Source organism: Chlorocebus sabaeus, chromosome 15 (genome assembly GCF_047675955.1).
Source record: "Chlorocebus sabaeus isolate Y175 chromosome 15, mChlSab1.0.hap1, whole genome shotgun sequence".
In the NCBI taxonomy this organism is placed as follows: domain Eukaryota; kingdom Metazoa; phylum Chordata; class Mammalia; order Primates; family Cercopithecidae; genus Chlorocebus; species Chlorocebus sabaeus.
Genome location: NC_132918.1, coordinates 39669965 through 39688370, shown reverse-complemented (window position 1 = coordinate 39688370; position 18406 = coordinate 39669965). Strand labels below are relative to the sequence as shown.

Genomic DNA, 18406 nt, shown 5'->3' with positions numbered 1-18406 from the left:
TATTCTAATTCATATATGTGCTGATTGTTGCTTAACAGCATTAATTGTCAAAAATATTTGAAGCCATTTTTATCTTCTTCTCAAGGTTCTACTAAGTTATTTGACAAATGAGTTATCTGTGAATCTAAGAAAATGACTTGTTTGATGTTAGTGAAATATATGTTAATTAAGTATATCACAGGTGAGTATCTCTCTTTTGTACAAGGTTACTTTCTATGTTTTCTTTTTATTTTCTAGGATTAACGACATAGCCAATTTCTCCTCCGAGCTTACGGCTTGCTGCACTGTTCTTAGTTCAGAATGGCTGGGGGTTCTGAAGGCTCTTTGTTGTTCTTCAAATCACGTGTGGGGGTTTAATGATGTACTTTGCACTGTAGATGTAAGTTTTCTTTTTCATTTAGAAATTGAACTGTGCAATTAAATAGTGGCTAATCTTTTTGCTTTTGGCTTTTATTTAATTGATTCAACTGAAATGTTATAAAATATCATTTCTTTCTCCAAAAGCAATAAACCACAATGACATTGCCATGGATTAAATACATGAAAAAAGTTGAAATAAATAGAATGTATAGTTTAATCTGTAGCAGAGGGATCAAGAATTTCTTTGTTTCCTGAAATTTCCATTTAGTTGAGATTTCTTCCATATGGTTGGTCTCTTCAGAGCTGTTTTTTCTTTTTACCAACTGCCCTGGGTTCCTCATAGCATGGGATATAATCTAACTAAAGCAGTTCACATTCTGAAGAGAACCATTTTGATATTTTTAAGTGCAAGATGCACTGTACAAATAAAGACTTTGTGGGGTTACATAAGAATGTCCAGCTCTGGATTCTGAGAGTGTCCAGTGTTTTTTGGCAATTATGCCTGGAAGATGATAAAGAGATACCCCTCGTATATATCACTGACTTCCTTGGATGTCATGTTGCATCCATGATGTGTATATTTCTTTAAAAATCTGTCTTGATTCTTTACTTCTGCTATTGCCACTTATTGGAGTAGCCTTTGTCCTACATTAGTATCGCTTATGCATAGTTCTTTATACATTTTTATACCTGCCTCTCAGTTGAAGGTTTACTTCTGAATTCTGCTAATCAGGACTGGTTGGATAATCCTATTTCTACATCTTCATTATATGAAAACTTATGAATTTGTGTATATAAAATTCATAGATGTGACCTGCTTTTCTGGACAGAAGAGACTTTCTTTAATATAGTTTCTTAATCTCTTAGTTGTTTTTTTAAAAATTACACTTTACCTTTTGCTTCAATTTCTCATCTAAAAAATTGGGAGTAATAATAGTGTGAACCTTATGGCGTTGTGCTAATAAATAAGGTGATTTTTGCAAGTAAACTATAGTCTTTGGCATATGGTACGAATCAGTATGAAGATTGCTATTGTAGTTGTTTTTCCTGTTATTTTCTGCCAAGGTCACATGAGATCTAGAAAGGTAAATTTTTCACTGTGACTAAATTAATTTCCCCCTCTGTCTCTTTTTCTTCTTTTTAAATTTAAGAGTCAATTGGAAACTTTCAGAGTTGTTTTTAAAATGAGTTTTATCATATTAAAAAATCCTTAGTAGTTATCACTGAAAGGAACTCCAAAACCTTAGTGAGGCTTGTTTTTCAACTAGGGGGGAGCCTCCTGGTTTTTCCCTGCCTTCTAATGGTCTGACTCTTAAATGATATATCTTGTTGCACTCTGCCAAAATGTTTTAATGATGTTACATCTTGTAGTGATTTCCTGATTTTGCATTTTTGTTGTTTTGTTTTTCATTTGCATGTATGCAAGTCAAAGCTCAGTATTTTCTTACAGCATTGGAATGTGGGTAAACCTCATTCATTGTTTTATAAAATAGAAATAGGCCTAGAGGATAATCATCATGATATGTTGTCATTTCCCTCTGCTGGTTCATGTTGGGATTTGAGATCTTATTGGTATTGCCTACATTCTCTTAGTTATTAATCTTAGATACTACTCACAAAGTTGTTAGGTATTAAAACCTGTCAATGTTTTTCTTGAAGGTGAGTGACCTTTCATTCCATGATTCATTAGCTACTTTCATTGCTATTCTGATAGCACGACAGTGTTTTTCCCTGGAGGACGTCGTGCAGCATGTCGCACTTCCCTCTCTTCTAGCGGCAGGTAAGGCAGCATCCAGGAACTTCAGTTGCTCTTTGATTGTTGTCTTGATGGAGTGGTTTCTAACACTAAAACACAGTGCAAGGAGTATTTGAGGGTATGTATGTTGGGAAGTGGTGTAGTATCAAGGTAGATATAGTAGAATTGTAAGAGTTGTTGTATACAAATTAACATGGATCACCATGAAAAAGGTGGGAAACTGCTATGTTACAGTCTGTTTTAAGGAAGCACTAAGATTTCTCAGAAAAATAGCCAGGGCCTCACTTTCTTACCATAAGGAAAATTTCTTTAAATTATTCCAGGAAAGTTAGCTTGATAGGAAACCTAAAGGACGTGTTCCCAAGTGTGTTAGAAAAGTTGCTTTTCCAATCCCCCTTTCCTAGCTTGTGGAGATGCGGACGCTGAGCCCGGGGCGAGAATGACATGCCGACTCCTGCTTCATCTCTTCCGAGCTCCCCAGGCCTGCTTCTTACCTCAAGCCACGGGTGAGCTGACTGCTGAAAAATCTGATTACCTTTTCATTGGTAGCTAAAGGTTCTAAAATGACCAAATAGGCTGTCCCTTTCTGTAATTGCCTTCTTAATTTTTTGGGCATGCCCTGGGGGTGATGAAGGGTGAGATGATACCATTTGTTGAGAGGGCTGTCAGCACCTTTTATCCGTGTAATATCAGGATGTATTGAGAAATACGAATCAAGAGTCAATAAGCAATAAAAATACTTCTGCTCTTAGGCCAAGCCATGCTGGTGGGCAGCATGGTCCTCTCACATACTGTGTGTGTTGGTTCTGAACCACACCACAGCAGCTTAGGGCAATGATGATTTATTTTGTTTTGTTTTGTTTTGTTTTATTTTATTTTATTTTATTTTATTTTATTTTTTTCAAGACAGAGTCTCACTCTGTCGCCCAGGCTGGAGTACAGTGATGTGATCTCAGCTCACTGCAACCTCTGCCTTCTGGGTTTAGGCAATTCTCCTGCCTCAGCTTCTCAAGTAGCTGGGACTACAGGCATGCGCCACCATGCCTGGCTAATTTTTGTGTTTTTGGTAGAGATGGGGGTTTTACCATGTTGGCTGGGCTGTTCTTGAACTCCTGACCTCTTGATTCACCTGCCTCAGCCTCCCAAAGTCCTGGGATTACAGGCGTGAGCCACTGCACCCGGCCCTCATTTATTCTTGTACTAAGTAGAAGGAATAAAGTAAGAATTTTAGGGGCGTTGGTGAAGTCTTTTCCTAAAGATCATTTCCATATAGATATGCATGTATCTGTGTGAGAGTTAATACAAGTATGTGAAAGTCCTACTAATCTTATTGATGTATCTCTGAGGAGGAATGACATTGTTTTAGTAAATAACAAGAAAAGGATAAGTGAGGAGTACTGGCAGTGTTTCTTAGTGAATCCATGAAGCATCAATTAAAGTAAGCTAATGGCAATTAAGCACCCACAGTCTAACAATGAAAGGCTGACTGCCTGTAAATAATTACAAAACATTACTAATGATGGTGATGAGACTGTTAAAGACTTGTTGTTTTTGTAGGCAAACCTTTCCCTGGAATAAGATCATCTTGTGATAGACACCTCTTAGCCGCTGCTCACAACAGCATTGAAGTGGGAGCCGTGTTTGCTGTCTTAAAAGCAATTATGATGCTTGGTAAGATTATTCTGACCCTAAGCTTCTTGGTTAATCACCAGAAATGAAGGCAAAATAAGTTATTTTGAGATTTAAATCTAGTAATATTATTGGAAATATGATATTGTTTGATCACTTATTCTCCTGGAAAAATTAGTTGGTTTCTCTTAGACCAAATACATAAGACTCTGAAGATTCTGTCCCTTATCTACAGTGTCTCTGGGGGAACTTACATACAATATTTTTTATGGTGTTTTAGTAGCATAATGTCTTATTCTGATATAAAATAGGTCCTCAGACCCACAGGGTTGTTTTGCCTTCTTTGGTGGCAGAAATCATACTTTGTGAGAGACAGAGATGACTTGGTAATCTAACTAAACGTTTACGTTTTATCCAGATTATGTTTCAGGAGCAGAACACCAGAAAGTCTGAGTTTTAATCTTAGTGTTTCTGCTTCTATCATGACCCTGAACAAGTATATTTCCTTCTAACTTTGTTTTTTGATGACTCATGCAGTAGTTGCAATGATGTTGATATTATTGATAAATCAATATTAAATTTCACAATACTTTTTTTCATTTAATTCATAATGTCCAAGATGTTCTTTACATCCTTATTTGTAAGTATTCTCCTGGAATAATAGCACTGCCTTTTCTCTTCATTTACAGGGTAATACATTAAAACATTATTCTATAAATCAGAAAGGGTTTGAATAATTAGAAAGTCTTGAATTCAGACTGCCTAATTCTAACTTTGGGTACCTTCTTTTGTCTTGACTGTTATGTTCAGAAGTAGCTCCCCTTCATTAGAACAGAAATTACTGAATGGATAGGAATTGCTTTAGATGAGTCCTAAATAACATGTTTCGGGCTATAATCTTGCCCTGCTTGGGAAATGTTTTTTGGTGATGATGAGGAAGGATAACAGAATTTTCAAAAAACCATCTATCAAAACTTCACCTTAAGAAAGGATACACACACAGGCCTGTGAATTTTGTAGTAAAAAGGGAAGGTAGAGCCACATCAAGGACCACAGCCTCCTCTGAGTGTAGGGGCTTATAGATTTATACAGCCAACATTAAATGCTCATTTCAGTGAGTAAAATTTCCCTACTGTAATCATATTTACAGGGAAAGTCAGTTGGTCGGTTCTACTTAATAAATAAATGTAGGAACTAGCTTTCTGCCTGTGGTATTTCTAGTGCTCATCAGAGAAACTAGCAAAGAATGAGTTTTCAATACAATTATGTTGGAAGTGTGAATCTGTAAGTGACACACGTGTTAATTGCAGAAACCAAGATGAGTACCTTCTAGACACTGGCCCCATGATTTGTAGGATTGGTCTAACCTCAAGTAAAATTTGCCCACCTCTTTACGTAATTTGGAGGATTCCCTGGGTCTAAGAAGTCAGGATCAGGTCAGTTTAATGTCAGCAGAGCTTTGAGCCAGGCGGGCACTGAACACTCAATGTATTCTATTGTATGCATTTGCAGAAGGTCTGGCACAGACTCTCATACCTACTCTGTTATCCTAACATCTAAACTAAATGAGGATCTCCTGGTATGCGACTAGCAGATATGATTTTTTCTGTTTCTTTTCTTTTCCTTTCTTCTCTTATTTGCAGAAGCTGTAATTTATCCACCCTACCATGCCCTAACCAATTCTCAATTCCTATCCACCAGGATATATTTTGAGTTAGGGAGGTGGGACCATTATATCAAATTTGGTTTTTAATTTCTACAATTTTTAACTCAAGGTATAGAGGTAGTTGTTTACATCACCTAACGGTAGTGAAAGCATACTACATTTTGGTACTTTTAGAATTTAGTCTTTTCTTTCAGCTCCTGAAGTGATCTATTGAATTAAATCCTGTGGGTAAAGTGAAGTTGGTACTCTTTGTGTTTGTATTTTAATGAGAAACATATGATTATATATTGATAAATTGAAATTCATTATTTATTCCTCTCCTCCGCTTAAGATTTTGTAAGTAAATACTCATTAAGCCATTTTTCAGCAAAGTCAAAACTTTTTCTTGGTTGACTTGTGGGTTTTAAAAGGCTTTTTCCATTAACTTGGGCATTGTTTTGCCCACTTACTGCAGGCAGTGAAGGCCTACTGTAAAAGCATGTGTTGGTTCCAGGAAATTTTCTTGTCAAGGCCTATGATCCTGTGAGTAAACAGGCAAAAGTTTGAAGGCTGTGCTGTCATTTGGCAATCCTTATTTTGAATTTTTATTACTCTCTCACTTTTAAAATACGATAGTTATTTGTCTTTCATGGCTAGAGATTTCTTATTTCTAGCTATTCAAACATTCTGTTTAGTTTCTTTCCCAGAACTTTGTTATGAAGAAAACACTTTCCTTAGCTTCATTTCACTAAGTATACTAGAGATTTATCAGGTAAGGTTTTCTTATTTGTATGTTACAGAGAGGAAGGTAAAAAACAGGGGTTATTCAATGAATGCCCTACTTTTCAGGGCTTCCTTAGTATGCATTGCCCTTTTCCATTCCCAGGGAAATAAATCTCTCTTGTCAAGAAGTTGATAGTAAGGTGGGCTAAGGCAAAACTTTTCTCTTGACCTATGGATAGAAAATAAGTCATTGTAAGAGAAGAAATGGAAAAGGGACATCTAGAAGGGTGAGTAACCCATTTTTTCCTTGTCTATAAGTCAAATGAATTTGAATACATTCATGCTTGAAATATTGGTGAAACCAATGTTCTGTGATTATTTAGTGTGATTCATAATGGCCTTTCCAAGTTTGGTGAAACTATAATTATACAAACAAAGTAAGGACCGAGTCTTGAACTTGCTTTTTCTCCATTTCTGATAAAAACTTCTCTGGGTTCATGCATTTATTCTCTTGATCCATTCTCTCTATTCCTGAACAACTGGCTATTCAATAATAATAATATTCACATATTTTAAATCCCTGAAAGCTATCCTCATTTGCTCCTCAAATATTTGGCAATATTTTGAACTTCTGTGATTTTGCTTTTGTGATTCTATTACTTAGGAGATGCCAAAATTGGCAATAACAGTGTCAGCTCTTTAAAGAATGATGACTTCACCATGAGAGGTTTGCGATGTGATGGGAATGCTGATGATATCTGGACTGCCTCACAAAATCCAAAATCCTGTGGGAAAAGCATTTCCATTGAAACTGCCAATTTAAGAGAATACGCTAGATATGTACTAAGGACTATCTGTCAACAGGTATTCTAATTTAATTTGCCTTTTACTTTGAATACGTAACTCTTCTTTTGGAGAGAGCTATTTACACTTGTAGGAAACTTGTGCATAGGTGGTCCTTTTTTTCTTGCTCACTTTATTTTGAAATAATTTTAAGTTTGCTGAAAAGTTGCCAGAATTATTTTTAAAAAACTCATGTCCATCCTTTACACAGATTTACTGATTTTTACATTTTGCTACATGTGCTTTGTAATTTGTATGTGGAGATATGGGTGCATATACCTATTTTTTTCTGAATCATTCATTTAAGAGTAGATTGTATATTTTATTCTTTTGAATATTGCATTATTTCATAACATAACCAAAATATAGCTATTAAACATCAGAAAATTTAGCTTTTGGTACAGTAATTTTTTCTCATCTATAGGCCACAGTTCGATTTTGTTAATTGTCCCAGTATTGTTGGATTTGTCTGAGGTTTCCTGTAGATTAGCTTCAGATTATGCATCCCTGGCCAAGATACTACAGAAGTAATCTTGAGTTCTTTCAGGTAATCATGTCTGAAGGCATGTGATGTCCATTTGCACCTCAAGGGTGGTGTTAATTTTGATTAAGGTGTTTCCATTGTATAGTTTCAAGATTTCCCCACTGTATAGTTACTAATTTTCCCCTTGCAATAAGCAATCTTTGAGGAGATACTTTGAGACAGTGCAAATTTTCTTCTCCTCATCTAACTCCCCCACCCATCATAAGCATTCATTTTCATTCTTGCCCAATCTAGTCTTTACTATGATGGCTACAAAATGGTGATTTTTTTTTCCCCCTGCTCCTCCTCTCCCTTCATAATATCAGTCTATGTCCTGTTTTAAGGAAGAGCCTGCCCTCCTCCCCTGTTTATCTATTTATTAGCCATATGGGTTATAATATACTGTACTTTGTTATTTTCATGTTCAGACTGTCCCAGATTTGTCCAGAAGGAATCGATTCATCCTGTCTGTCACATCATTTGACATTTAAAAAATAGATGGTATTTTCATAGTTTCTGGCCCATGTTGTACTTTCTGTGCCCTGGGCCTGGAATCAACTATTCCTCCAAGGAGCCCTTGGTTCTGTTTAGCAGAGAATGGTACTTAGAAACCAAGATCTGGGTATTATGTATGCTCATGGTTATGGAGTATCATTAATTCTAGGACCCATCTGCAGACAAAGCTAGGAAGAAAAATATATCCATACACATAAATATAGTAAATATATATATTTATGAGGTCCTACTGATACCTTCAATTCCAGTCCAACCCCACAAAGTATTTTCCTTTAATTCATATTAGTATCACCTTCTTCCATAGTAAGAATGCTCATTCCCAAAAACATCAATTTACTTGTTTAATTCTATAATACATCTGAAATAGTTTTAAAATGGTACACATGGCCGGGCATGTTAAATGTGCTATCCAGTGCTTTGTCAAAAAATGATTATACAGTATCAAAAATGTATGCTAGGTCAGGGCGCAGTGGCTCAAGCCTGTAATCCCAGCACTTTGGGAGGCTGAGGCAGGCGGATCACTTGAGGCCAGGAGTTTGAGACCAGGCTGGCCAACATGGTGAAACTCCATCTCTACTAAAAATACAAAAATAAGCCAGGTGTGGTGGCACATGCCTGTTACCCGGCTACTTGGGAGGCTGAGGCATGAGAATCGCTTGAACCTAGGAGGTGGAGGTTGCAATGAGCCCAGATTGCGCCACTGCACTCCAGCCTGGGTAAGAGAATAAGACACTGTCTCAAAGAAAGAAAGAAATGTAACACACATACCACTAGGAAGAACACACCTACCTAAAAGGAGCTGAAGATTCGTTTGCAATTCCACTTCCTCTAAGGGTTTAAAATATTGTGTTCAAAAATTATTGGAACTTTTCCCATCCCTTTGAATATATTCTTTATCTGAAATAGAACTGGGTTCATTTGGTTTTGCCTTAAGTTCCTTTCTTGCCCCCAGCTCTGTCTATAGAATAGCTTACTTCCAAAAATGAAACTATACAAAAAAGTATACTCAGAGATGTGTCTTCCCTCCCATATCCTTCTTACCAGATGATCCAGTTTTATTATTTTTTGGTTTATTCTCCCTCCCGTATATTTTTTTTAGAAGTTATCTTTTCTTATACAAAAAAGTGACATACCTTATATATTATTTTGTACTTTGCTATAGATGTCATATCAACTGGGTCGTGTTTTTGTATTTTACAGGCATGTTATAACTATGGTAAAAGTTAGCTACATAGTCATATAAGTATTGAGAGGCAATTGTGCATTTGTTCCCAACTGTGAGTGCATATTGGAATCACCTGGGGCATTTAAAACAATTCGGATGCCTAAAAAATTACTGATATCTGGATGCCACCACCTGAGTTTGATTTAGTTAGTCTGATGTGGGCCCTGGGCATGGAATTTTATAAAGATCCCAGGTAATTTTAGTGGACAACTAGCATTGAGCCACTGGTATGGTGGTTAAGAAATAGACTTCACCCGAAATAGATCTGGGTTCAAATTGGGCTCTGTTACTGTTGATGATTCCTTACTTTATTTAGTATAATAATTTGCCTTTGAAACAAATGATAAAGAAAAGGCAATAGGAGTTTAAATTGGTAGAAACTCATCAGAGGGTCATTAGCCCCATGCATCTATAGCCCCCCCCACTCACACTAGACCCAGCAATTGCACTTCTATGAAATTACCCTGACAGTTACTGTATAGAAAAGAGATGTGCATGAATACTTATTTATAATGATAACATTATTCATAATAGTATCAAAATGGAAGATAGTTTTCTAAATATTTGTTATACTATGTTCTGTCTAGTCAGTGAGATAGTACAATGTTTTCCATGAAAATTATGAAGAACGTTACATAGCAAGTTAGAAAAAACTGTCACAAAATAGTACCTAGAGCAAGACCTCACTTTCCAGTTAAAAACATACTAATATTCTCTTTATTGTCTTTCCTTTTCTTTTTTCCCTTTAAAAAATGTTTTTAAGGCCGGGCGTGGTGGCTCAAGCCTGTAATCCCAGCGCTTTGGGAGGCCGAGACGGGCGGATCACGAGGTCAGGAGATCAAGACCATCCTGGCTAACCCAGTGAAACACCGTCTCTAGTAAAAAATACAAAAAAATAGCCGGGCGAGGTGGCGAGCGTCTGTAGTCCCAGCTACTCGGGAGGCTGAGGCAGGAGAATGGCGTAAACCCGGGAGGCGGAGCTTGCACTGAGCTGAGATCCGGCCACTGCACTCCAGCCTGGGCGACAGAGCGAGACTCCGTCTCAAAAAAAAAAAAAAAAAAATGTTTTTAAGCAAGTTTTTAGTTTGTATTCTTTAGAAGTCAAAATGCTAGAGATTTTGTTTTTAAAATTTTTCTACCTACTTTATGTAATTTTTTAAATTGGAAAATTTCTGTCAGTTTTATGTTCAATTATGCACTGTGGATTTAGTACATATTGCATATATATACCAAAAGCCAGTGCCTGTCAGTCTAATTACCCTTTTATTTTTAGGAATGGGTAGGAGAGCATTGCTTAAAAGAACCTGAAAGATTATGTACAGACAAAGAACTTATATTGGACCCTGTGCTTTCAAATATGCAAGCACAGAAATTACTGCAGCTTATCTGTTATCCTCATGGCATTAAAGAATGTACCGAGGGGGACAACCTGCAAAGACAGCACATTAAGCGTATTCTTCAGGTCAGTCATATACAGATTGTGTTTCTGTCATTTGACAAATTCTTTGTAATTATAAAAAGAGTTACTTTCTCTTTTTGTCCTTGCTAATTCGTGATTTCAATTAATTCTGATTTTTATTCCCCACATTTTCTGTGGAATTGACATATCTTATTTTTGGGTGGATATACATGCTGCAAATTGTATATAATCATCAAACAAATATTGCTATTTTAAGTCAGTATTGTATTTACATGAGAAATATGCTTCAGAGAGGGGCTATGTTAAATATATTATTAAATGAATATTGAAATCATTTTGGAATGGAATTGGTTAAATAGATTTTGAAAGAAGAAATGCTTATTTAGTTTCAGTGCATAGCTGAGTCAGGCACAATATTAACTATTTAATTAATAATTAATGTTTCTGTTTGTTGGTTTGTGTCGCTACTGAATATATATGCAATAAGACTGGGAACCTTTTGACTCATATGAATTCTTGTATTGTGTATGATTATTCTGCCCTTTCTTCAGAGAAGGAGTACTGTAAGGAATTACTGTATTTTAACACATTTGATACCCATAATGTTTTAATTCTTTCCATTTTTCCCAGAATCTTGAGCAGTGGACACTGAGGCAGTCCTGGTTAGAACTCCAGCTAATGATCAAACAGTGCTTGAAGGACCCTGTGAGTTTGTATTGAAAGCTTATCTCTGTATGAAATTTTATAAAAAGCAAAACACGTTGATGTTTGAGGATAAAGGAATACACATATGTGCCAGTATTCTTATATCTAACTCTAGGGCTCTGGTTCTGTGGCCGAAATGAACAACTTACTGGACAATATTGCAAAGGCAACAATAGAGGTATTCCAGCAGTCTGCGGACCTAAATAATTCTTCTAATTCTGGCATGAGCCTCTTCAACCCAAACAGTATTGGAAATGCTGATACAAGTAGCACAAGACAGAATGGAATAAAGACATTCCTAAGGTATTTTTGTGTGTTGTTTTATTGATCTATCATGAATTTCTCACAAGTAACGGTAAATTTTGTGTAGCACAGTGATTTTTCTTTAAGTCCCAGGAATGTGAAGAACATAGTTACTTGTAAGTAGCGATTATCATTATTTTAATAAGTTAATGAGTAAAGCTGGGGTGGATGATAGCTTAGCATTTGGAATATTTGATGGAGTAGGCCTAAACACCTTGAAACTGCAGGTGAACTCAGGTTTGGTTCATGCTTTCAGTGTCCCTTGGTCTACTGTGTTATGTGGTATTCATTATATGGGAAATACTTTTTCCACCATTTTTAGTGATTTATCATTTTGCAAAAATATATCCTGATAATTTTTGTGCAGAATTAGAACCAGTAGGCATACGAAATCTTAAAGTAATAATTTAATTGTGAAAGGCAGATTGATTTGTATTTCATCATTTTGGCATAAAGTATAACTAGCGAATTTTAAACCTTAAAAATTAGCTATTAGTATGCTTACATATAGTATTTCATATTGTAACTGTGACAGAAAAATTATTGCTTGTTGGACAAAGTGATTGTTTTTATTCAGAGAGGGGGTCATAGGAAAACATTAAAATCAGTTTAGTTACAATATCCTTCCAGAACTGCATGTTTTATTGCTTTCTGTAAGCTTAGGTGGAAAGCTCATGCAAATGCCTAGTGTTCGGAAAAAGGAAAGATAATACAGAAATAAAAGGGAAATTTTGAAACAGTCTGTGTGTCTCATACATCAAAGTTTTGCTTTGGAGTTTCTGTTATAACTGTGAGAGCGGGGAAAAGGATGCTTTCTCTGGTGTAACACCTGTTTCTGATTTTAGTTCCTCCGAACGCAGGGGCGTATGGTTGGTGGCCCCCCTCATTGCCAGGCTGCCAACTTCTGTGCAAGGAAGAGTGCTGAAAGCTGCTGGGGAAGAGCTGGAGAAGGGACAGCACTTGGGTTCTTCTTCCAAAAAGGAAAGGGACAGACAGAAACAGAAAAGGTGTGACTGGAAGATGTGCGTCTGTGTGAGAGTTTAAAGAATAATTGAGAAAGTCTCACTTCCTGTAAACCCGTGTGGTCATTGTACCCACGGTCCACTGAAATTTAGTTTTTAAATGGAACTGGAAATATTCTGTTAGGCAAGTCTGTCTTCTTAAAAAGTTTCAGGTTATAATCCTTAATACATTAGTTCTCAATTCTGTCTTTATATCCAAATCACTGCTGAACTGTTAAAAACAGTGATTTCTGAGACCCACTTTAGACCAAATGAATCAGATCTGGATAGCTACCTGATCCCTGTATTTTATTTTTAATTATTTCTAATTTTTTTTTATTATTTAAGTATTTATATTTAAAATAAATATAATGTATAATTCTAGCATGTTGGTGTCTGAACTAATTGCTCATATTTTTAACATTTAGGACTCCTGTTCTAGACTAGACATTAAAACTCCTAGGCTACCACTACTAATGTTTTCTTAATTTATTTTATGCCCAAGAAAAGGTTTCAAGTAATTATATTTGAAAACTGTGTTACTGAGAAAGAACAAAACCTCACCCTAATGTGAAAATGCCATGAAACCTAGGAGTAAAGGAAAAAAATTGACAATTTCTTCCATTTAAAAAAATATTTTAAGCATATAGGTTTCTTGTCCACTAATGAATAATACTATAGTAGCCACCATTTATTGACCGCTTACAAAATGGCAACTCCTCTCTAAAACTCTTTATGTTTATGAGCTTTTAAAATTATCATAGCAATCATGTGGTGTAGGTACTCTCATTCTCTTCTATATATCATGTTGAAACTGAGGCACTTAAAGGTTACATGAGTTGCTCCAGGACACACAGTGAAGGACATAAAGCCTGGGTTTAAATCCAGGAGGTCTGGCTTCTGAGCCTGTGCTCTTAACTACAGTACATTTTGGTAGAGACCCAGCATCATATGTATTGTATTTGTTTTTCATCTGGTTGTTTTACCATCTTGGCCAGCATTAGTTAACCAACAAGAAGGCATAATTTTAATTTTCAAATCATATTTGCTAATAGTTGAGTGTGTGTGCATTGCCTCACTTCCCACAGGCAGGACAGATGGCATTGAAGAGACTTGAAAGATTGCTCTTCCCACGTCAGGGGCTCTTCATTCTGCCCATGTAGGATGATGCTGATTGAAATATTTTGGCCTAGGTCTCATTTTAAGAAATTTTTCTTTCCAACATGGCGCTTTGTTTGTCAATATGATTTGTTGATTGTTTTCTCATTGAGGACATTTTGTTAAAATGCCAATTTAAAACAGAATTTTTAACCAAATGCCTTGACACCCCTCTACCAGTGGAGGCTGCGGGCTGTGTTGGAGCTGCACACTAGAGGTCGCTAGCAAATACTCTTGTTTTTGGAATCGTCAGTCCTGGCTGCTAAATTAGCTCTACTAATACGCTGCTTTTTGGTCTTGGGAAATGTGCTGAAAAACAAACCCCAAAACAAGCTCAACAGACATAGAGGCCTCTTTTCCCAGACTCTAAAATAAGAGTTTTATGTGAGAACTTAAAAAATTTTTAATTTTATCCTGTGTATAAATTGATATTCTTTCTGATGTATGTTTTAAAATCCTGCGTATTGATGTAGAACATGAATTCACTGTCTTCTACCCTCACTGCCTGGCATGTGCATGTACAGTATGGATTGATGGTAGTTTGAGAATGGCTTCGAGGGCAATTAGGGCATACCAAATGATTTAGAAGCATTACAGTGGCTTTTAATCTTATAAGTAGAGGTATGATTTAAATTTTCAAGCAGCCTTTGGTTATTTACCACTTCCCTTATTTATCTAATAGTGAGGCAAAGAAATGAATGTTGCCAGAGGAAGTAATGCATTATTTCTAACTAGATCTGCTATTATTACTTCCTTTGTAGTATGTCTCTTTTGAGTCAACAACCCTTCCTCTCACTGGTACTTACCTGCCTTAAGGGACAAGATGAACAAAGGGAAGGCCTCCTAACATCTCTCCAGAATCAAGTTAACCAGGTAAAGTATAGTATAATATTAAGCCAGGCAAATATCTTTCTAATGGCATTCATTTATTTGCCTTTCAAATACTGAAATTAAATTAAAAAGGGCTGGGTGAGGTGGCTCATGCCTGTGTAATCCCAGCACTTTGGGAGGCCGAGGCTGGTGGGCCACTTGAGGCCAGTAGTTTGAGACCAACCTGGCCAACATGGTGAAACCCCGTCTCTACTAAAAATACAAAAATTAGCCGGGCATGGTGGTGTGTGCCTATAATCCCAGCTACTCGGGAGGCCAAGTCAGGAGAATTGCTTGAACCTGGCAGGTAGAGGCTGCAGTGAGCTGAGATCGCGCCATTGCACACCAGCCTGGGAAACAATAGTGAAACTCCGTCTCAAAAAAAAAAAAAAAACAGAAACAAACAAAAAAAAAACTAATAAGGGTACAAAATGTTTTGAGAAGACGCTGAGAAACAATCCATGCCCTGTTCTTCTACCTGGCATTCTAGACACCACAAGATTAACAACTTTGTATTAATGATATGTACAATAAATATGTACAGCCTATACAAGTAAAATTTTACATATTGCATATAACTTCGAAGTATCTGCCCCTCTCCTAACTTTGCCTCATAGGAGAGGACCTGGAGGAATCTATGCTGCAGTAGACATGGCAGTGAGTCCAGCTCCTCAAGCTTGGATGCCACATTATCAGGCACAGTTTCAGCTTGAAATCTGTAGGTTCAGAAACTCAGTTTTATTGATGCCAACCAAATACACAAGAAATAAATCAGAAGGCATATTGGTTTATTTAGAAATAATTTGGACATTGCCTTTTCACCAAACACAGTTCTCCTGGTCACTGTTTGGGGCTCTTGCATCTATGTACTATAAGGAGACTGAGCATTCACAGTAGAAATTGGAGAGCATGGAATTAAGCAAAGTGCGTAGATTGGTCTTATGAGGTGTTTTATCCTGATGCAGAGCCTAATTGACCCCTTCTTGTGGCGCTGTGTTTCTGTGACACCATGTCTTTCCCTCGAATGGTACTAGATGGACATGGACAAGGACACTAAATCTTTTTTGATCCTGTTGTCATTTCTCGCCTTTTGGATATGAAAGATCTAGATATAGCAGTCATAGTGAACCTTTATAAATGTAAGTCACATATTACCTCAGTATACCTAATATAAAAATTCTAGCTGATAAGGGCAGGCATGATTTGACACTGGCTCTCTCGTCTACCTTGTCTCCTACCAGTCATGGCCCTCTTTCCTCCACTGTTGTTGCACTGGCTGGCCATGTTACTGTTCCTTGAACTTGCTGAGCAAATTCTCATTTCAGTGCCTGTGCATCTTTTCTTACCTTTTGGCGGAAAGATTCCCTTCCAGATATTAGCATGGCCTGCTCCCTTCCTTCATTCAGGTCTCTGTTCAGATGTTACCTCCTTCAGGAGGCCTTGATCACCCTCTAAAAGTAGGAGCATAGCTATTCTCTATGCCATTGCATGCCTCAAATCACTTGTTACACTTAGTTTTATTGGTCCCACTACTATTATTTGAACTCCATGAGAGCTTGTTTAGTTAACTGCCTTGCCCCCTTAAGCCAGCCTTGAGAGGTTCATTTTTTTTTGGTGAGATTTAGGAAGTGCTTTCATCTCACCATGCAGGGTACTTACAGGTCATCTGTTGGGATGGAGTACTTCTGCCTGTGATTCATTTGAACTCTTTTAAGATGACTGTCATTAACGATCATATTTCAGAGCATGGTAGGGTTTTTGTTGGTGGTTTTTTGTTTTTGTTTTGAATTGCAATTTTTTTTTTGTTTTTTTTTTTTTTTTTTTGCTCATGTCATCTGATTCTAGGGTGTTGCCCACTTGTGGCTCCCTTTCCTAAGCAAATTTTTCCTTTCCCAGCATTAGTATGAGTCAGTGAGGAAGTGAAGAAGCAGCCCACTTTATAAACTGATAAGCCACTTGGCTGATGTCTACAGTGCCATATTTTTCAAAGCACTGTGCATTCACTTTATCAAGGAAGACACATACATAAGATAGCAGACCTTCTCTTCTATAAAACATCAAAATAATACATTTGCTAGGATTCACAGCAAGTCCCTAGAAATATAACACAGGACTGAGGCAAAATGTAATTCTGTCTCTCCAGTGTTTTTGTTCGTAAGACCAATGAGGTAATGTATTTTAAAATTTTTATTAATGCTAAATGTGATAGCCCTCTCAAGCATTTTCCCAGACTTAATCATAGGTTATATAATTATATAAGATTTTCTTCTTCCACCTAGATGGGCAAATGCAAAATAACTAGCCAGATTTCTGTCTGCATAGAGGAAGAAGAAAGCTAAAATTTTATTTAGCTTTGTTTCTTAATTTGTTAAAGATAAGAAGTTGCTTTTTGCTATCAGTATAAAGCTCAATTTATCTTTAAATGAGAGAAAAATTAAACTTTAATGGAGAGAAAAAGATTTCTTTTTCCTGATCTTAGATTTTAAGTAACTGGAGAGAAGAACGATACCAAGATGACATAAAAGCGCGGCAGATGATGCACGAAGCATTGCAACTCCGCCTAAATTTGGTAAGAGACATTTCTAGTATTTTCCCTTCATTAAACATATCTACATGTGAAAATAACTCCAGCTTTCCACTTCTCCTAAGTGCAGAGTCTGCATTACAAGGTGAGGCCTTCCACTCTTTGCTCTCTGTAACTACTTCCCTGTTTCTAAAGCCTTCTGTTTCCCTTGCTGCTTTCCTTCCTGTCTGGTCATACTTCCAGACAGTGCTAGGTATTTTAAGCTTTGATTTGCCTTCTTTACCTCTACCCTAGTGAGATCTTTCCTTCTCTTCAGTTTGTGCTAAGCGTAGGTCTGAGAAGACTATTGTAAGTGTTAGCTTCTACTATACTTATTTAAAACCATTTAAAAAGTCTTTTAACTCAAAGTTTTGTCCAACTTTCCATCAAACTGATTATAAAGACAAATCCCACAGAGAAGTTTTAAAGAAATTTAAAATTACCCACATATTGTGCACTCCTTTGAGTTTTCTTTTCCCATCAGGCAGGTCCAAGTGCAGACCTCTATGGGGATGGCCTGCCTGATACTTTTGCAGTTGTTTCTAACCTCGTCCCAACATGTGAACTGGTAGGCGTGCGGGCCAAGCCTCCTGCCCATCACTGCTGTGCTAGTGGATGTTTCCATATGGTATTATGATAGCAGGCTTAGATTCAATAGTAATTGTACAGCAAACACAAAGTTGCAGATAATTGAATTACATGACTTTGGCATTATTCAGGTTTAATTCAACTATAATTGCATCATAAAAATGGACATCATAAAAGATTTGGAACAAAAGAAAACTAAGTTTATTGGTGCCCACATTCAGATACTCACTTCCCTTCTTCATTTTATTTAATTTTTGAATGAACTGTGCTGAAAGAACTAAAAATAGTGATAAACATGTAGGTAAGTGAGAGAAAAGATAATCTATAAACTAGAGCATCCCTTGTTTTTTTTAAACAAAAAACAATGAAAATTTGACCACATAAAGCAATGGGATGTTGTTTTCTATTTTACAGAATGCAAATATTTTACTGTATTTTATCTGCTAGGTAGGAGGAATGTTTGACACGGTGCAGAGGAGCACCCAGTGGACTACAGACTGGGCCCTCCTACTCCTTCAGATCATTACGTCAGGAACTGTTGACATGCACACTAACAAGTATGTTTTTGTCATTTCACA

At 36.7% G+C, this 18406-nt stretch overlaps 2 protein-coding genes across 8 annotated transcripts in view; one reads left to right on the top strand and one right to left on the bottom strand.

Annotated features, from left to right (window-relative positions):
- Nucleotides 1-18406, top strand: part of MED12L (mediator complex subunit 12L) — a 341749-nt gene that overhangs the window by 274215 nt on the left and 49128 nt on the right. For all 6 annotated transcript variants that reach the window (XM_073023510.1, XM_073023514.1, XM_073023511.1 and 3 more), the window contains 12 exons: nt 238-379; nt 2020-2140; nt 2521-2622; nt 3674-3787; nt 6778-6977; nt 10494-10682; nt 11271-11345; nt 11461-11648; nt 12494-12655; nt 14569-14680; nt 17157-17246; nt 18276-18385. In XM_073023510.1, the coding sequence (XP_072879611.1) occupies nt 238-379; nt 2020-2140; nt 2521-2622; nt 3674-3787; nt 6778-6977; nt 10494-10682; nt 11271-11345; nt 11461-11648; nt 12494-12655; nt 14569-14680; nt 17157-17246; nt 18276-18385 (1605 nt within the window). The remainder of the gene's footprint in view (nt 1-237; nt 380-2019; nt 2141-2520; nt 2623-3673; nt 3788-6777; nt 6978-10493; nt 10683-11270; nt 11346-11460; nt 11649-12493; nt 12656-14568; nt 14681-17156; nt 17247-18275; nt 18386-18406) is intronic.
- P2RY12 (purinergic receptor P2Y12) overlaps nt 1-18406 on the bottom strand; it is a 46571-nt gene that overhangs the window by 27308 nt on the left and 857 nt on the right. The window lies entirely within an intron of this gene.